Source organism: Pithys albifrons, chromosome 33, assembly GCF_047495875.1.
Source record: "Pithys albifrons albifrons isolate INPA30051 chromosome 33, PitAlb_v1, whole genome shotgun sequence".
In the NCBI taxonomy this organism is placed as follows: domain Eukaryota; kingdom Metazoa; phylum Chordata; class Aves; order Passeriformes; family Thamnophilidae; genus Pithys; species Pithys albifrons.
In genome coordinates, this window is record NC_092490.1 from 196723 (window position 1) to 215200 (window position 18478).

The 18478-nt window shown below is 48.9% G+C and overlaps 2 protein-coding genes across 2 annotated transcripts in view; one reads left to right on the top strand and one right to left on the bottom strand.

Annotated features, from left to right (window-relative positions):
* Positions 1–18478, bottom strand: part of LOC139684162 (uncharacterized) — a 1455962-nt gene that overhangs the window by 160461 nt on the left and 1277023 nt on the right.
* Positions 1–18478, top strand: part of LOC139684161 (uncharacterized) — a 1434678-nt gene that overhangs the window by 99029 nt on the left and 1317171 nt on the right. Inside the window, 1 exon segment of the mRNA XM_071579762.1 lies at positions 15994–16712. Coding sequence (XP_071435863.1) covers positions 15994–16712 — 719 coding nt within the window.

An 18478-nucleotide genomic window follows, 5' to 3' on the forward strand; every position in this document is an offset into this window, starting at 1 on the left:
GTTAGACCCTGTGCTGAACCCTGTGTGGCTCCCCCAAGTCCAAAGGAAAAGTGCAAAGTGGCAAACCTGTTGATGCAGCTGACAGTTGCAGTCTGGTGGAGAGCGGTGGTCACAGCCTGGCTGAAGGTGGTGGTCTCCTCCTGTCGAGGTGTTGGTCCTCCTCTCAAACCAACGAGTGTCCCCTGAGGTCTTTCCCCAGGATATGTACCCCAGGGAGCAGCCAGTCCCTCCCCCTGGGCGGGGAGTCACACAATGGGTGATTAACTCTGGTAGTCAGGGGTATTTTGGAACCCTTGATGGCCCATTAGCAGCCACGCCCCCTCAGGCTGGGTGTCAAGGTGCTAACGACTCCCTGCAGGGGAGTTATCCCAGCTCTTATCTCACAGATGTCTTTCACACCCAGCTCCCAGCCTGAGGGGTCAGCTGTGCCCTGGGCAGCTGCTGCAAATGCTCCATTGTTAACAGTTTTTGGGAAATGAAGAGAGGGTGTGGAATACACAGTTTTGATCATCCACACAGGGATAAACTGGTCCCACCTGCTGAACTAGGACTTATAAGACAGTTTTTAATTTCTTATTTAAAATTTTCAGGTACACAATGAGCAGCATCAGCCAAGATTTCTAAGTGACTGAGGAGCCCTTTTCCTAAACTGTGCTCATCTGAGAGAGTTTCAGATCCGTCCTTTTTGATTTAGTTTTATGGAATGATTCTCATTCAATGAGATGCTTTTTTTAGGCCATCACCTACAGAATTGCTGTTGTGGATAACATCGATAATAGGAGAGCAGAAGAGAAGTACATGAAAAGGACATCTGTGAGCAAAAAGTATTTCTTTTTTTCAGTGTTTTCTAAATTTTTCATACTAGTTTTCTGGGTTCAGTGTCCTCCCTCCTGTGAGGGAAGGTAAAAACTTATTAAACACTGAAAATGTTCTGGCTGAGCAAAGGCAGAAGTGCAAGACCAAGCCTCAGCCTGCTGAGAGCTGAGGTTTGGCTCTGGCTGAATTCCATAGAGAAAATAAGAACAATAATAATTTTAGGGTGGGATTGAGCCATTTTCAGTGGGATTGGGCTGCTTTGAGGAGACAGATCGACCCTTCTCAGCTTTTGGGGTGCAAAGCTGGCAGAGACTGGAATGTTGATGGTTCATGCCTCCAAAACTCTCCAGCTGCAAAAGCAGTGGGTGCTTTGCTACCCATGGGCAAAGGAACCACCCAGAACCAGAGGGGGAACACCCACCCCTGGAGGGGACAGCCTGGGTGTGAAGCCAGAGAAGGAAAGTGGGATTTTTTTGCTTTTTATTATCTACAGACAGGAACCCAAACTGCTCCAAACCTACTTTCCATGCACACAAAACTGTTCTAAACCCTACATCTGCAGATATATTGATAAAGTAAATCTAATCTTCCCCATGGGGTGGATTAAAAAGTATTTGGGTCACCCTCACCTTCAGGGGTCAGGTGAGGTGCTGCACATGGGAGAAGCTTCTGGCAGCTGCTCGAAGCACCTAACCGTGGAGTCCCTCCACTATCAAGATCTGGCCACACAAACCCAATGCACTGCCCAGCATGGTTCAGCCAGAACGTGGGTCTCCATGTTTGTGCCCAACATGGATCACCTGGAACGTGGATCAGCAGCTCCTTGCCCAGCATGGATCACCTGGAACGTGAGTCAGCAGGTCAGTGCCCAGCATGGAACACCTGGAATGTGGGTCACGTGGTCTCTGCTAAAGAGGGCTCACAAGGAATTTTCCTTATCAAGCCTTTAACCACGTTGCCCACTGATACTTGAGGAGATGTGAGCTGCTCTGAAACCTCTTTCCATATTCCAAGCACTTGCAGGGCAGTTCCCAATGTGGATGTGTTTCATCCGGTTAAATACTGCAGAGAAAAAAAAACCCAACACTTTAGGTTCAAATATTTTCCCCAAACAAAATTAAGACTTTTACAACTTAGTTCTTTATACCAAAACCAGTTTCAGTTTGGGAAGGTGTAAGGTGGAGGGGTTTGTTTGCATTTTTTCTCTTTCTTTAAAAAAAAAAAAAAAAATTGCTAGGAGGTGCAGAAAGAGATACAAAAAGGATGGGGAAAAGCCAAGGTTGCTTTTAGAAGCTAAGAAAAATCTTACCACCAGAAGTTATTTTTTTGCTGAGATACCCTGTGGGGGAAAACAGTTTCTACCTTTTTTTTTCCTTCTGTTTCTCTGCCATTTGTGATAGATATCTCTGGCCCCAAGAGGCTTGGAATGCTGTCTTTGGATATGTAGAGTTGTTGCTCAGGAGAAGGTATCTTTTTGCCTTTCTGGGCTGAGCAAAATCAGGTCCGCATGAGAAGGTGAGAGAGAGGAAAGTAGGGAGAGATTTTCCATTATGGTAACCAGTTTGCTCTCCTTCATTTTCCCTCCCCGAATTCTCAAGGTGCCTTCTCTGAGTTTTCATAGTGTTCCAAAAGGTTTGTACGTGATTTTTGGCAGGCAGCTACGAGCCCAACAGCAGGAACCTTTATGGCAGGCAGGCTCTGGCAGGATGCTCTGGCAGGAAGTTTGTTTGGGAGCTTTTAGTAAAATGTTGACAGAAAACCTTTCAATAGGATGTTTTTGGCAGAGAAACAGTGGAGGAGCATTGTTCATTGTATTTCTGTATTATGTGAGGGTCACAGGGGACACACAGAAGTCCCCACTGATCTATCCTGGGGCTGGTTCTGCTCCTCCCAACCTCAGCTCCTTCCTGCAGGGTCCCCCCAGGTCTGTTCCCCACTGCCCTCTAATAAATTGAACTGGTAAGAACTGGGACGCTTTACTGGGAACAGTGGAATCAGGTGGTGTTAGAAAAAAATCAGGGGCTGTGGGGAAATCCAATCCCTCTAAAATCAGCACAGGGATGGGGGTGGGTGGTCTGTGCTGGGCCCAAGGCCACAGGGAGGGTCTGTGGCTGCCGATGGCTCAGGAGCTCTGTGGGGAGAGAAAAGGGGTGACACTGAGGTGGGGGATCCCCTGGGAGGGCACACATGGGGATAGGGCAGGATCCGCAGCAACCCCCTCCCCTTCTGGCACAAGGAGAAGCTGAGCCCCAGAACCAGGAAGAAGAAGCCCAACATGAAGTCCCTGATCCCTGTCAGTGTCTTCCTGCAGGCAGCACGTGGCGGCTCTGGGAGGTCTGGGGGCGTCTGGACCTTCCAAAACTTCTCCCTGAGCCTCCAGGACATCCACAAACCTCCTGCCAGTTGCCCTCAACTCACCAAGGACGACCTGAAACCTCCTCCTATCCCGTTCAGGATCCCATTCCCCGCCCCCACATCCCAACTAGGATGATCCAATCTCATTCCCAGCAACCCAAGGGTTTCCCCAAACTCCTTCCAATTCCTCTCAGCCCCACAAGGGCTCCCAAAAGGCTTTCCAAATCCTTTCCTAGCAAACCTTGGCTGCTCCATATTTCCCCTCTAATTGATCCCTGGACCCTTCAAAACCCACTCCAGTATTCCAAGTCTCCCAAACCCTTTCCCAGTAATTCCCCAAGGCCCCCAAATCCTTCCCAGTTTCTCGCATTTTGTCCCATACCCCCTTCCATGACACTCTAATCCTCTTCTGGACCTGTCCATTCCCTCCCCAAATACCCCTGAATTACCACCAGGCTCCCCAAACTGCCTGCCAGTTTCCCAAGGCTTCCCCAACCCCCTTGCCAATTAGTCCCAGGATCCCCAGCCTCCCTCCAAGTTGCCAGGCCATACCCCAGTCCCAGCTGAGGGGGTGCTCCAGGCTGATGTGCCCCACCCAGCAGGTGAAGGTGATCCTTCCTGGGGTGGATTTCCAGCATCACCAGCAGCTGGTGGGTCCAGTCCTTATTGGGGACCATGGCGGTGCCCACCAAGGACTCTGAGAGCTCCTGCTCACCCTGGAACCACCTCACCTGTACCTCGGCAGGGTAGAAATCCATCCTGGAGAAGAGCAGGGGCCTGGGCAGACTGGGAGCTCAACAGAATCAGTGAGGTGGAAAAGCTGGTGGGCACTGGGAGAGAGGCAAGGGGGCTGCAGGGACACTCAGAAGGACTGGGAATGATGTGGGAAGGGTTGGGAGAGGCACTGAGAGAGACAGGGGACATGGGGTGACACATGAGGCTCCCTATTCCTTATTCATTCCTGGGGACGGTCCTGTTCTCACTCCACAACCCCGGACCTGCCAATCTCTGCTGTTTGGGCAGGATCGTACCCCACCTTGGGGCTCCTGGGTCCAGAGGAGGAAGGAGAACAACAGGTTTGGTGCCCAGGATTGTGTCAGGAGGTTCAACAGCCTGGGGGGTGTGTGGTGGCCTGGCAGGTTTCTCTCTGCCCTTGGCTGTGGGGTCTGCAGGGAGCAGTTTCTCCTGCCCTGTTTGCACTCTGCTGCTGCCCCACTGCTGGGCCCCTGGGCAGGTGGATATTTGTCACCTGGAGTGTTCTCACACACACCAAATGTGTGTGAGGGGCACTGAGGTGTGTTTTCCTTCCCCAAATCCTGTGTCTTGGACATACCTGGTCCTTTCCTGGAGCATCTCCTGCCAAACTGGGTCCTTGCCTGATTGCACAAGAGCAGAAACCAGGTCATTTGCAGTGGCACTTGTTGGGGGACCTGCCCTGGTCCCTGTGGCTCTGCCTGTGGGGACAGGGAGGGACTGGGGATGTTTGCTCTTCCACGATCCCAGTCCTTGTGGTACAACTCTGCATTTCGTACCACAGTGAACTTCTCTGATGAAGGCTGAAAAAGATTTGCAAGTTTGAAAGATTCCCAAGTAGGTTGATAGACAAGGAACAGAGCTGCATTTTGGAAGATATGAAAAAACCTAAATTTCTAGATTTATCAGTAGCAAGACAGGGCCCAGTCAAGCCCTCAGGCTACATACTGGGTCATTACAGAACCCTGGGAGACACAGGAATGTTTGTGTCTCCACACTAATGACTCTCTGATAACTGTGATAACTCCCCTCTGGAGAGCCATCAGCACCTTCACACCCACCCTGAGGGCTCATCTCTGCTAATGGGCCATTGGGGGCTGGAACAATATGCAGCTCCAATAACCCAGACCATCAAAGAGTCCAAACCAATCCCATGACTTACAGGGTCAAACCACTCATTGTGAAAATCCCCACCCTGAGTGAAGTACTGGGCATTCCCACTGGAATCTGAGCACCAAAAATCTTTGGGTTTTGGGATTTCTGGTATCACTATTTCCTAGAACATATTGTTGTCCTTCTTTTAAAAAAATTCTTCGTAACTCTTCTCTGCTGGGGTGGAGGTGGCCGGAGAAAATGCAGAGAAGGAAGGAGTGGTTACACAGAAATCTGAAATAATCCTGTCTTTGCAAGAGTCACACAAAAAAATTGTATTTCCAGAAAAAGGGAGAATTAGGCCAAAAGGCTGCAGCAGGAGCATTGCTTGCTGCTGAGCTCCAAGACAGGCTGCAAATGGTGGCACTGCTTTGCTGCTGAGCGTGGGCATGTCTGAGAGATTCAGGTGCAGCTTTGGAATGTGCAGGAGAGAGGGACAGTCTTACAGGGAGATTTGCAGGATGTAGAACCCGTAACAAAGCCTTGTAACTCAAACTTCCTGTGTTCAGGGGAGGAGCTGAGAGACAGTGAGCCAGTCTGTTGTTCTGAGAAAGAGCAAAACATCAGGTTTGCATTGACAGCTGATGATGAGGAAGGAGCAGATTGACCCTTAATTAAAGCTGAAACAACCACTGTGTGCCAGGGTCAGCAAAGTGCTGCTAAACTGGCACCGTGTGTGGCTCCCAAGATATCAAAGCCTGGCCCTGGATCAGGGGAGATGGAAATCCAGTCACTATTAATGCAGTGGGATGCTGAGGGGCTGGAGCCACTTCCCAGATGGCACAAAGTTAAACCACTGGAGCAAAAGGAACACGTGTTATCTGCCCAACAGATAAGGTCAGTTCATGGCTCCAGGGGGAGGAGCAGAAGCCTCCTAAAACCCCTCAAAGAAACCCAGCACAAGGAGCAGCTCTTCCTGAATTTTTCCCAGAAGTCTCACTGCCTTTGACCAGGAAATTAATGGGAGGAGACCCTCTGAAAAGATGGGGCAAACAACAACAGCAGTGCAGAGAGAACTGCATGGAAGAAGAGTTAAAACTCCACCTGAGAGATCCTAAGTTCATGCAGTTGAACCACTTGATTCACTAAGGAGTAGCTTTTTTGGGAGTTTTGAGTAGTTTCCTTTTTCCAGGAATTCCAGCGGCTCCCACTGAAGATCAAAGGAACCAGCTGGGACTGGGGGAACTGCCAGCAGATGTGCAGGAGAAGGCTCACAGAAAGCAGCCAAGGGGTGATGAGCATCTTTCCCTCAGGATGTGTCACCTTGTGACTGTCAGCATTTCAGGCTCAAGTGTCTGCTTTGGGAGCATTATCCCAGCCTGTCCTTGAATAACCAGTCTGTACTGGGTGAAATTTTCCACTTTCTTTTAGGAGTGACCTGCCAACATGTGAGATGAAGCTGTTTGGAATCAAGAAAACTTTTATTTGCCCCAAAATCTGTAACAATATCTTTGTTGTTTGTTGGTGGTTTCATTGAGTGGGATGCATTGGGAGATCAAATATTAGCGAGACTATATTTAAAAACCCTTTTATTAATTGTTCTTTAAATTTGCTAAAATAATTTATTCTTTATGTTAAAAAAAAGGAATGGAGTGGAATAATCTCTTAGTCTTCTCATATGGAGTGATACTTACAGTTCAACCACTTGAGAAACAAAACTATCAACCCAGTTTAATTTGGAAGTTTGAACAAGAGATTATGCATATTTAAAGTCATACAAATATGGAACAATATTCCCAGTTCTTCCTCTGAAGTCTTCACATTTATTATGATGATTTGTCTTAATTTTACAGAGATTTTCACATGTGAATTAAAAGATCTTAGCAGAATAAAAGAAACTATTCCATGGGAAATGGTTGAGACCCCCTCCCTAAATCAGAAGGAGTTTCAGCTTTGGACTGCAAATGGGACATGGATAAAATACAGGAAAACCTTTTCCCAGCTCCCAAGACCTGTAACCAGTTTAGGAAATACTTGCACTCTGCACCACTGACATTTCTCAGTTGTGGGTGCAGCTTTGTGGAACATTCATTGGAAAGGAATGTTGTGAAGATAAATTGTGACAGAGAAGAAAATCCCAGAAAATCCGAGCTGGACTCTCTGTTTTGGGGGACCCTCAGCACCAAGGAGACAGCAGATCCAGAGCCACAGGACACCACTGGGTTCCATGGAGTGGGGATACATTTCCTGTTTTAACTTTTCTCTGTCACCCTCTATCCCTCCCCCTCTCCTTTTTCCTTTTTCTTTCTATTTTTCTTTCTTTGCCTCACATTTACTCTTAAATAAAATCCATCCTCTTGACTTTGGCATCTGGTCCTCTTTGAACCTTAATTTGGGCAGAGTCATTTCTAATAATTTTAATAACTGGATGATAACCCCAATCAGAGCCCCTTCACAGCACAGATGGAGAGAAAGTCCCCACAGTGCACCTGAGAGGTGTGTCAGGGGAAACCGTGTGGATCAGTCCTGTCTCAAGCAAAGGCAAACCCATCTGTGGGATTGATTTTGCTCCAGGACAAAGTTGCACTTGGTGGGTAATTCAGAAAAACAGGGAAACATGGTGTGTACCTGAAGAGGACCTATTTTTGCTGTAAAACTGTCTGTTCCATTGTTCCTATTTGTGTATAATATTGGATATAGAGGTGCAGAGTTAATGTGTTATTCAGGGCATACTGGGGAAAAGGGGAAAAAAAAGAAAAGGGAATACAGTGTTGGATAATGTCCTGGGTGACACAAAACTTCTGGTATCCTCCTTCTCTTTTCTCTGTTCCCCCAAAATGCCTGCTAATTGGGAGTGGGAGGGGAATTTGAGATTAAATAAGGGTGGTCCTGTTCTCCTGGCAGAAGAATGTGTGCCCAGGTGTGAAAGGCTGGAATGCTGATGACTCAGACAGTGCAGGTGGAGCTGATGATGTGCAAAGTGACCCCCAAGGTTCTGAGGGTGTGCACACCTGCCAGCTCAGGCTCCAGGTAGGTGTGTTTTCCTTGGCCTTGCACAGGGACTGAGCTGTGATAACTCCCCCCTGGGAGCACTGAGACAATTCCCACACATGGCCTGGAGATTTTCACCTCTGCTAATGGGCCATCACGGATCCACCCAATTTTTTCCCCGCATCTTTTAATAACAGGGTTAATAATAGGGGTAGAAGGGTGACGAGAAATTATTTGAAGGAAAACCAAATATTTTCTTTCCATTGGATGCCCAGCACAGCCATGTTCTCCAAACGTTCCTGGAGAAGGAATCACAAAACCACCTTCAGAAAGAAGCTGAGACAAATATTCAAGAGTTCCGGAGACCCTAAAGAAAAGTCCTCAGTCTCCACAGGACCCTCAGAGGAAACTGTGCTGCTGTCAAAGGCACTTTGGGGCAAGAACATAACGCTGCTCTCACTGCACCAAAATAACAGCACGTCCCGGTTTTCTGGTCTTCTCAGGGGTGAGGATCCAGCAAAACATGGAGTGCAATGGATTAATACACTGACCCAGTTGCATGAGCTTGAACCAGTATGGACTATGTGGGGATAACCCAAACTGTGGATTCTGCTCACTCTGTGGCCTTTCTGATGAACTGTTAATAATGGATCATTTGCAGCAGCTGCCCAGAGCACAGCAGAACCTTTTTCATGATTTCATTTGGAAATCTCATCAATAATCCACTTTTTAAACACTTTTTAATGAATACTGAACAAAACTAAGAACAAAACCAAGGTGAGTACAGTGCTGGTTGTGCCATGCTCGTTCTTTTGGCTGCAAACCAATCTGGTAGCAGTCATCAGTCTCCTCTCTTCCAGACCACAGAATGAAAGAGAAATTCAAGAGCTGGACCTGTGGGCAAACATCTTGACCTCACAGCAGTATCATTCAACCCAGATGGAGTTTGAAAGATCAAGACAAGGATTTCTAAACAAATTCATGTATAGATCTATTCTTCAGGAATGTGTGTTGTTTTAAATCCTGACCTGAACTTTCAGGATCCAGAACAAAGCTTCTCCTTTTATCCAAGACATAGTACAGCAGTTTCAGGTTACACAAATTCCTCACTGCTCAGAAACACACTAGTAGCAAAGTTATAACATAAAGAAAGTTAAAACTAAGACAGGAATCAGTCTGGCAGGTGACAGACTGCTGCTTTATTCAATAAGCCTTAGAATCTTTTAACTTGCATTTCATTGCCAAAGAAGGTGATGGAAGAACTGCAGCCCATATCCAAGTGTTACAAGTCTATATTTGGTACCACAGTGAACTTCTATCATGAAGGTCATAAATGTGTGTGATGGTTTAAAGGTTACACTGTGGGGAGAAATGAAGACAAATCAAGGAAAATCAAAAGTCAGGGATGGAATTTACTTGAAAGATTACAATAAATGTAATGATACAAAAAAAATTGGTTTGAAGCCTCAAAAAAACAGTTTTATAACCCAGCCCTCTGGGGCATGAACATTATGGTGTTCATCAGCCACCCTTCTGAATGCCACGTGGTGCCTCTGAGTCAACAGTAAAAGGAAGGGAAACCTGTTGGTGAGGATTATCGTCACAGTCTGGTCGAGAGTGGCAGTTGCAGCCCTGTTTTGTTATTAGTCCCTACCTGGATCCAAATAGTGATATCAGAAACCCCAAACCCCAAAGATTTTGGGTGCTCAGATTCTACTGGAAAAGCCCAGTACTTCACTCAGGGTGGGGACTTTCAGAATGGGTGGTTTGACCCTGTAAGTCATGGGATTGGTTTGGACTCTTTGATGGTCTGGGTTATTGGAGCTGCCTATTGTTCCAGCCCCCAATGGCCCATTAGCAGAGATGAGCCCTCAGGGTGGGTGTGAAGGTGCTGATGGCTCTCCAGAGGGGAGTTATCAAAGTTATCAGAGAGTCATTAGTGTGGAGACACAAATATTCCTGTGTCTCCCAGGGTTCTGTAATGACCCAGTATGTAGCCTGAGGGCTTGACTGGGCCCTGTCTTGCAACTGATAAATCTAGAAATTTAGTTTTTTTCACATCTTCCAAAATGCAGCTCTGTTCCTTGTCTATCAACCTACTTGGGAATCTTTCAAACTTGCAAATCTTTTTCAACCTTCATCAGAGAAGTTCACTGTGGTACCAAATACAGAGTTGTACCACAAGGACTGGGATCCTGGAAGGGCAAACGGCCCAAGACCCTCCCTGTCCCCACAGGCAGAGCCACAGGGACCAGGGCAGGTCCCCCAACAAGTGCCACTGCAAATGGCCCGGTTTCTGCTCTTGTGCAATCAGGCAAGGACCCAGTTTGGCAGGAGATGCTCCAGGAAAGGACCAGATATGTCCAAGACACAGAATTTGGGGAAGGAAAACACACCTCAGTGCCCCTCATGCATATCTGGTGTGTGTGAGAACACCTCAGGTCAGAAACATCCACCTGCCCAGGGGCCCAGCAGTGGGGCAGCATCAGAGTGCAAACAGAGCAGGAGAAACTGCTGCCTTCAGACCCCACAGCCAAGGGCAGAGAGAAACCTGTCAGGCCACCACACACTACCAGGCTTTTGCACCTCGTGACACAATCCTGGGCACCAAACCTGTTGTTATCCTTCCTCCTCTGGACCCAGGAGCCCCAGCGTGGGGCACGATCCTGCCCAAACCACAGAGATTGGCAGGTCTGCAGTTGGGGAGGGAAGACAGAAGAGACCCCAGGAAGGAATAAGGAATAGGGAGTCTCAGGTGTCACCCCATGTCCCCTCTCTCTCTCAGTGCCTCTCCTAACCCTTCCCAGACCATTCCCAGTCCTTCTGAGTGTCCCTGGATCCTCCTTGGCTCTCTCCCAGTGCCCACCAGCTTTTCCACCTCACATATTCTGTTGAGCTCCCAGTCTGCCCAGGCCCCTGCTCTGCTCAGGGATGTATTTCTACCCTGCCCAGGTACAGGTGAGGTGGTTCCAGGGTGGGCAGGACCTCTCAGAGCTCTTGGTGGCCACCAATATTGTCTCCAACATGGACTGGACCCACCAGCTGCTGGTGATGCTGGAAATCTCCTCGGGAAGGATCACCTTCACCTGCTGGGTGGGGCACATCAGCCTGGAGCACCCCCTCACCTGGGACTGGGGTATGGCCTGGAAACTTGGAGGGAGGCTGGGGATCCTGGGACTAATTGGGAAGCGGGTGGGGGGAGCTTTGGGAAACTGGCAGGCAGTTTGAGGGACCTGGTGGTAATTCAGGGTGGTTTGTGAAAGGAATGGACAGGTCCAGAAGAGGTTTAGGGAGTCATGGAACATGGTATGGGAAGCCATGGGAGCAACTGGGAGGGATTTGGGAGCCTTGGGGGATTACTGGGAAGGGGTTTAGGAGGCTTGGCATACTGGAATGGGTTTTGAAGGGTCCAGGGAGCAATTGGAAAGGAAATATGGAGCAGCCAGGGTTGGCTAGGAAAGGATTGGGAGGGGCTTTTGGGAGTCCTTGTGGGACTGAGAAGAATTGGAAGGAGATCGGGAGAACCCTGTGATTGCTGGGAGTGAGATTGGATCATCCCAGCTGGGATGTGGGATGGAGGATAGAGGATCCTGAAGGGGGTGGGAAGAGGTTCCAGGTGGTCCTGGGTGAGCTGAGGGCAACTGGCAGGGAGTTTGGGGATGTCCTGGAGGCTCAGTTAGAAGTTTTGGAAGGTCCAGACCCCCCCAGACCACCCACAGCTGCCACGTGCTGCCTGCAGAAAGACACTGACGGGGATCACGGGGCTTCATGTTGGCTTCCTCTCCCTGGTGCTGCGGCTCAGCTTCTACCTGTGCCAGAAAGGGAGGGGGTTGCTGGGCATCCTGTCCCTACCCACAATGTGTGCCCTCCAAGGGGATTACCCCACCTCAGTGTCACCCTCTGTTCTCTCCCCACAGAGCTCCTGAGCCATCAGCCGCCACAGCCCCTCTCTGTGGCCTCGGGCCCAGCATGGACCATCCACCCCCATCCCTGTGCTGATTTTGGAGGGGTTGCATGTGCCTACAGTCCCTGCTTTTATTCTAACACCACCTGATTCCACTGTTCCCAGGAAAGCTTCCCAGTTCTTACCAGTCCCAACTATTAGGGGGGCAGTGGGGAACAGTCCTGGGGGGACCTCTCAGGGAGGAGCCGAGGTTGGGAGGAGCAGAACCAGCCCCGGGATGGATCAGTGGGAACTCCTGTGTGTCCCCTCTGACACTCACATAATACACAATTACAAGGAACAATGTTCCTCCACGGTTTCTCTGCCAAAAACATCCTATTGAAAGGTTTTCTGTCAACATTTTGGTAAAAGCTCCCAAAGAAACTTCCTGCCAGAGCATCCTGCTGGAGCCTGCCTGCCATAAAGGTTCCTGCTGTTGGGCTCGTAGCTGCCTGCCAAAAATAACGTAGGAACCTTCTGGAACACTATGAAAACTCAGAGAAGGCACCTTGAGAATTCAGGGGGGGGGAAAGGAAAGAGAGCAAACCGGTTACCATAATGGAAAATCTCTCCCTACTTCCCTCTCTCTCACCTTCTCATGCGGATTAGACTTTGCTCAGCCCAGAAAGGCTGAAAAACACCTTCTCCTGAGCAACAACTCTGCATATCCAAAGACAGCATTCCAAGCCTCTTGGAGCCAGAGATATCATCCACAAGCACCAGAGAAAAAGAAAGGAAAAAAAAAAGGAGTAGAAACTCCTTTCCCCCACAGAGTATCTCAGTAAAAAAGTAGATTCTGGTGGTAAATTTTTCTTTGCTTCTAAAAGCAACCTTGGCTTTTCCCACACCTTTTTGTATCTCTTTCTGAACCTCTTAGCATCTCAATAAAAAAAAAAGAGACAAAAAGCAGAAAACAAAAAAAAAGGAAAAAAACCCCAGCATTTAGTATAAAAAACTAACTTGTCAAAGTTTGAATTTTGTTTGGGGAAAATATTTGAAACTAAACTGTCGTTTTCTTTTTTTCTCTGCAGTATTTAAGCTGATGAAACACATCCACATTGGGGACTGCCCTGCAAGTGCTTGGACTATGGAAAGAGGTTTCAGAGCAGCTCACATCTCCTCAAGCATCAGTGGACAAATTGGGTAAAGGCTTGATAACCAAAATTCCTTGTGGGCCCTGTTTAGTAGAGACCTGGTGACCCATGTTCCAGGTGATCCATGCTGGGCACAGACCTGCTGACCCACATTCTGGGTGTTCCATGCTGGCCAGTTCATTGGGTTTGCATGGCCAGGTTTTGGTAGTGGGGGGACTTCAGGGGTGGGAGCAGCTGCCAGAAGCTTCCCCCATGTCCAGCACCTGACCTGAGCCCTGAAGGTGAGGGTGACCAAAGTTCTTTTTAATCCACCCCATGGGGAAGATTAGATTTACTTTATAAATATATCTGTAGACGTAGGGTTTACAACAGCTTTGTGTGCATGGAAAGTAGGTTTGGAGCAGTTTTGGTTCTTGTCTGTAGTGATATAAAAGCATAAAAAATCCCACTTTCCTTCCCTGGCTCCAAGCCCACCCTGTCCCCTCAAGAGGTGGGTGTTCCCCCCTCTGCTCTTGGGTAGCAAAGCACCCACTGCTTTTGCAGCTGGAGAGTGTTGGAGCCATGAACAATCAACATTCCAGTCTCTCCCAGCTTTGCACCCCAGAAGCTGAGAAGGGTCGATCTGTCTCCTCAAAGCAGCCCAATCCCAATGAAAATGGCTCAATCCCACCACAAAATTATTAGTGTTCCTATTTTCTCTATGGAATTCTGGGGCAGCCAGTGCCAAACCTCAGCTGTCGGCAGGCTGAGGCTTGGTCTTCAATTTCTGCCTTTGCTCAGCTACAAGAATTTCAGTGCTTAATGAGTGTTTACCATCCCTCACAGGAGGGAGGACACTGAAGCCTTCCAAAAATGCAGAAAACTAGTATAAAAAATTCAGAGAACACTAAACAAAAAAATACCTTTTGCTCACAGATGTCCTTTTCATGTACTTCTCTTCTGCTTTCCTATAATCGATGTTATCCACAACAGCAATTCTGTAGGTGATGGACTAAAAAAAAGCATCTAATTGAATGTTAATCATTCCATAAAACTAAATCAAAAATGAGGGATTTGAAACTCTCTCAGATGAGCACAGTTCAGGAAAAGGGCTCCACAGACACCTAGAAATCTTGGCTGATACTGCACATTGTGTGCCTGAAATTCTTAAATAAATAATAAAAACTTGTCCTACATTTCCTCATTTAGCAGTTGGGACCAGTTTATCCCTGTGTGGATGATCAAAGCTGTGTATTCCACACCCTCTCTTCATTTCCCAAAAACTCTTAACAATGGAGCATTTGCAGCAGCTGCCCAGGGCACAGCTGACCCCTCAGGCTGGGAGCTGGGTGGGAAAGACATCTGTGAGATAAGAGCTGGGATAACTCCCCTGCAGGGAGTCGTTAGCACCTTGACACCCAGCCTGAGGGGGCGTGGCTGCTAATGGGCCATCAAGGGTTCCAAAATACCCCTGACTTACAGAGTTAGTCACCCATTGTGTGACTCCCCGCCCAGGGGGAGGAACTGGCTGCTCCCTGGGGTACATATCTTGGGGGAAGACCTCAGGGGACACTCGTCGGATTGAGAGGAGGACCAACACCTCGACAGGAGGAGACCACCACCTTCAACCAGTTTGTGACCAACACTCTCCACCAGAATACAACTGTCAGCTGCACCAACAGGTTTGCCCTTTTGGACTTTTCTTTTGGACTTGTGGGAGCCACACAGGGTTCAGCACAGGGTCTAACAAACCCCTTTGTGCTTGTGCCTCAGGGGGCTGGGTTATACTGGTGGGGTTTTATGAATTAAAACCAATTTTTTTCTTTCTACCATTGCATTTCTTGTAATATTGTCATTAAGTTGTAACTCTGACTTATAATCTCCTTTGTGTTGTGTTCATTTCTCCTGCCAGTTTACCTTTAACCAGCACACCTCCCCACTTGGAGCTTCCACCACCCTCTGGAAGGATCTGAGCTGTGACCACTACTAGGACAGGACCACAGACACCACTGGGTGAGGACCACTGGTTTGACTGCCTGTCCCAGCAGCACAGCCTGACTGCAGTGCTGACTCTCAAGGTTCCTGCCAGGGTTTTGGGGTGTGGGGAAGGTGAATCCTATGGAAGGGGGGCGATTCCGTCTCTGTGCTGTGGCCATGTGTGTTTTATGGGAGGGGGAGGCTGGGCACAAACTTGACTGGACAGAGTGGGCTGGGCTTCGGAAGTTTCTTCTCCTGAGTTGGTTTAGCCCAGTTCATGAGTTGTTTTCAGTATTACTTCTTGGGAAAGAGTTGGAGTATTTCCCCCTTACATTTAGATGTATTTGTTCACTTTCTCTGCATTGCAGACACCTGAGTAGGGAATCCTGGGCAGGAGACTTCTCTCCACGATGACTCCCCCTTGCAAATTATCTCAAACTGAGACACGGGTGTGTTTCTAGAGATAGATTTGAGAGTAGAAACCCCCAACCAATATGATAACATGTTGGTTTTTTACCCCAGACCAGGAATTCTCCTTTCCAAACCTTGACAAGATGCAGGAAGAGGCTGCGAGGAAGATGAAGATGCCCCGGGAGCCCCAGGCAGGTGAGGAGGAAGTCAGTGCGCCTTTGCCCCTCTCTTGTGCTGCATCTTCCAGCCCAGCATGGACCCGGGTCAGGACAACCCCGCTGCCGACGCCATCCTGCCAGGGCCGGGTTTGGGGGGATGTCCTTGGCCTTCCCTGTGGGTCGGAGGCAAATGCCCTGAGTGTCCTTGTTCCTTCCTGCCCCAGGCCCCAAGCTGAGCACGGAGAGCATGAAGGACAAATCCCTCGGGCAGAACTTCACAGCAGAGGCTGTTTTGAACCGTGCCATGGTGCAGGAAGTCACTGGGGAGGAAAAGCCACGGCGATCCCACAGGAAGAGGAGCTCCAAGCCGAGCCAAGAGACATCTGAGGAGGAAACACCCAACGTGTCCGGGGAAGGCAGTCAGAGATTGAGCCAGAGCTCTGACATGGTGGTGCAGCAGCAACTTCAGAGAAGGGAGAAGCGCTATAAGTGCTTGGAATGTGAGAAGAGCTTCAGCAAGAGCTCAAATCTGATTCGTCATCAGCACATCCACACTGGGGAACGGCCTTACACATGTGAGGAATGTGGGAAGAGCTTCAATCAGAGCTCCGGCCTTAAGCAACACAAGAAGATCCACACCGGGGAATGTCCCTATGAGTGTTCCAAGTGTGGGAAGAGGTGTCGGACCAGCTCCAATCTTCTCGTTCATCAGCGCACACACACGGAGGAGAGGCCCTTCTGCTGCAGCGACTGTGGAAAGAGATTCAATCAGAACTCCCACCTCATTACTCACCGGCGTATCCACACTGGAGAGAGGCCTTACTTTTGTTGGAAATGTGGGAAAAGCTTTAGGCAGAACTCTGAGCTTGTCATTCACCAGATGATCCACACTGGGGAGAGGCCCTACGAGTGTTCTGAGTGTGGGAAGAGGTTTCAGACCAGCTCACTCCTCCTCAGGCATCAGCGAATACACACCGGGGAGAGGCCTTTCCGCTGCACCGACTGCGGGAAGAGATTTAACCAGAACTCCAACCTCAGCACCCACCGGCGTATCCACACTGGAGAGCGGCCATACAAGTGTGACGAGTGTGGCAAGAGCTTCACCCAGAGCTCTACCTTGACCAAACACCAACGCACCCACCAGTAAGGGAAGCCCTTTGCGTCCCCCAAATGTGGGAAGAGCTTTGACTGCTGCTCCAACTCCATCACCCATCTCCAGAGCCACGTTTTGAACAGAACTGCTGAACCACATTCCCAGTGATCCACGTTAGGAACACACCTGGCTGGTGTTCTCATCCCCCTGGTTCTCTGTGGGCACTTGAATTTACACAGGGGGAGGAACATCCATGGTGTCAAGGGTTTAGTTAGGCCCAGATTTAGGCTTTGTTTTCTAGTGCAGGCCTTGGACAATCAGCTGACTTGAACCAGGTCAAACCAGTTGACTTCTAAAGGCCAATGATATTGCCTACCATATTCTGATGTCACCTCAGATAGAAAAAGAGAGGGAGGAGGGGTCTTCCTTCTTCTTCCTGATGGATGAGCAAAGACTTGGGGTGAACCTCAGAGGTCCTGGGGAGATACCAAGGCTCTCCAGCAGTTTATTATCTTTTTTAGGAAAGTAGAATTTTTTTCTGTTTACTCTTGCTACCTTTTATTCTTAGTGTGCAGTTTGTATTTTATTTGCTGTTTAATTATTTTTTTCTCTTCGGATAATATACCAAATTCTACTGAACTATGGTCAGTTGTTGGTTGGTTTTTTTTTTTGGGGGAAAGTGTGAAGGGGCAGGGGTGATCGGGGGATTTTACCTCTGAAATGATTACTTGGCATTTTGCTAAGTCAAAACCATCCCACATGGGGACACAGACTCTTGTGTGAAATTCATTGGGAAGGGGGATTTGTTGACATTTGACCCTAAAAATCTCCCCTGCCCTCACTTAATTCTTCTGGTGGCCAAAAGGAATCCTCAATGCGGTTTGAGATATTTTCAAAACTAAATAATTCCATAATTCTAATTCTTTGTTCTTCTGCCTCTCTATAGGCCTCCCAACCCAAACATATTCACCTTATCGCGACTCATTTTTTTATTATTATTATTTTATTTGACCGAAAATGGATGGACATGCCACCTTGCAGGAGGGTATTCTCCCTTCCTCCAGGCCTGCTGGGGTGGGACTGGGAGCCCTCCCCACACAGGGGCCACCCACATTTCTTTTTGGGAGATGAGGATACTCATACACTGGGACCAGACCAGCTGGTGTCACAAAATCCCTGAAAGTGCCACGTTGGAATGGGACCCACAAGGATCATCCAATCCAACCCTCAGAGGCCCATCCCCAAGAGTCTCACCCTGTGCCCAAGAGCATCATCCAAACCGTCCTCTGTCAGGTTTGGGGCTGTGCCCAGTGCCCTGGGGAGCGCCTGGAGGCATCTCCTAAAGCTGGCCCAGGCCCAGGTGATGGGATGTGTCAGGAGGGGGCTGTTGGGGGGCACTTTGGAATAGCTGTGGAGCCAGGTGGTGCAGCCAGGGTTGCCCGGGGCTGTGGGGCAGAGAAGGGTCCTGCAGCCCAGGGTGCTGTGCTGGGGCAGGGACTCTGCTGCCTGCCAGGGGCAGCTCTCAGCCAGCCCAGGGAGCTGCTGACAGGGCTAAAGGGAAGGGCTGTGAGGAAGGAGCAGCCCCTGGGAGGGCTCCTTGTCTCCCTCAGGGGCTGCTGCTGGGCTCGGGAGTGCTCGCAGCCCCCACATCAACCCCAGACAGTTCCCAGGGCACATTTCAGGGAGGACATTAAAGCAGGACTTACATGAAAGGGAGACATCCTGTTCTTTCAGTCCTGTGGCCTGGCATGTATGGATGGGCAATGGCACACAAAAATTAATATCTCCCTTTCAGGAGAAAGTACGGAAACTCCAA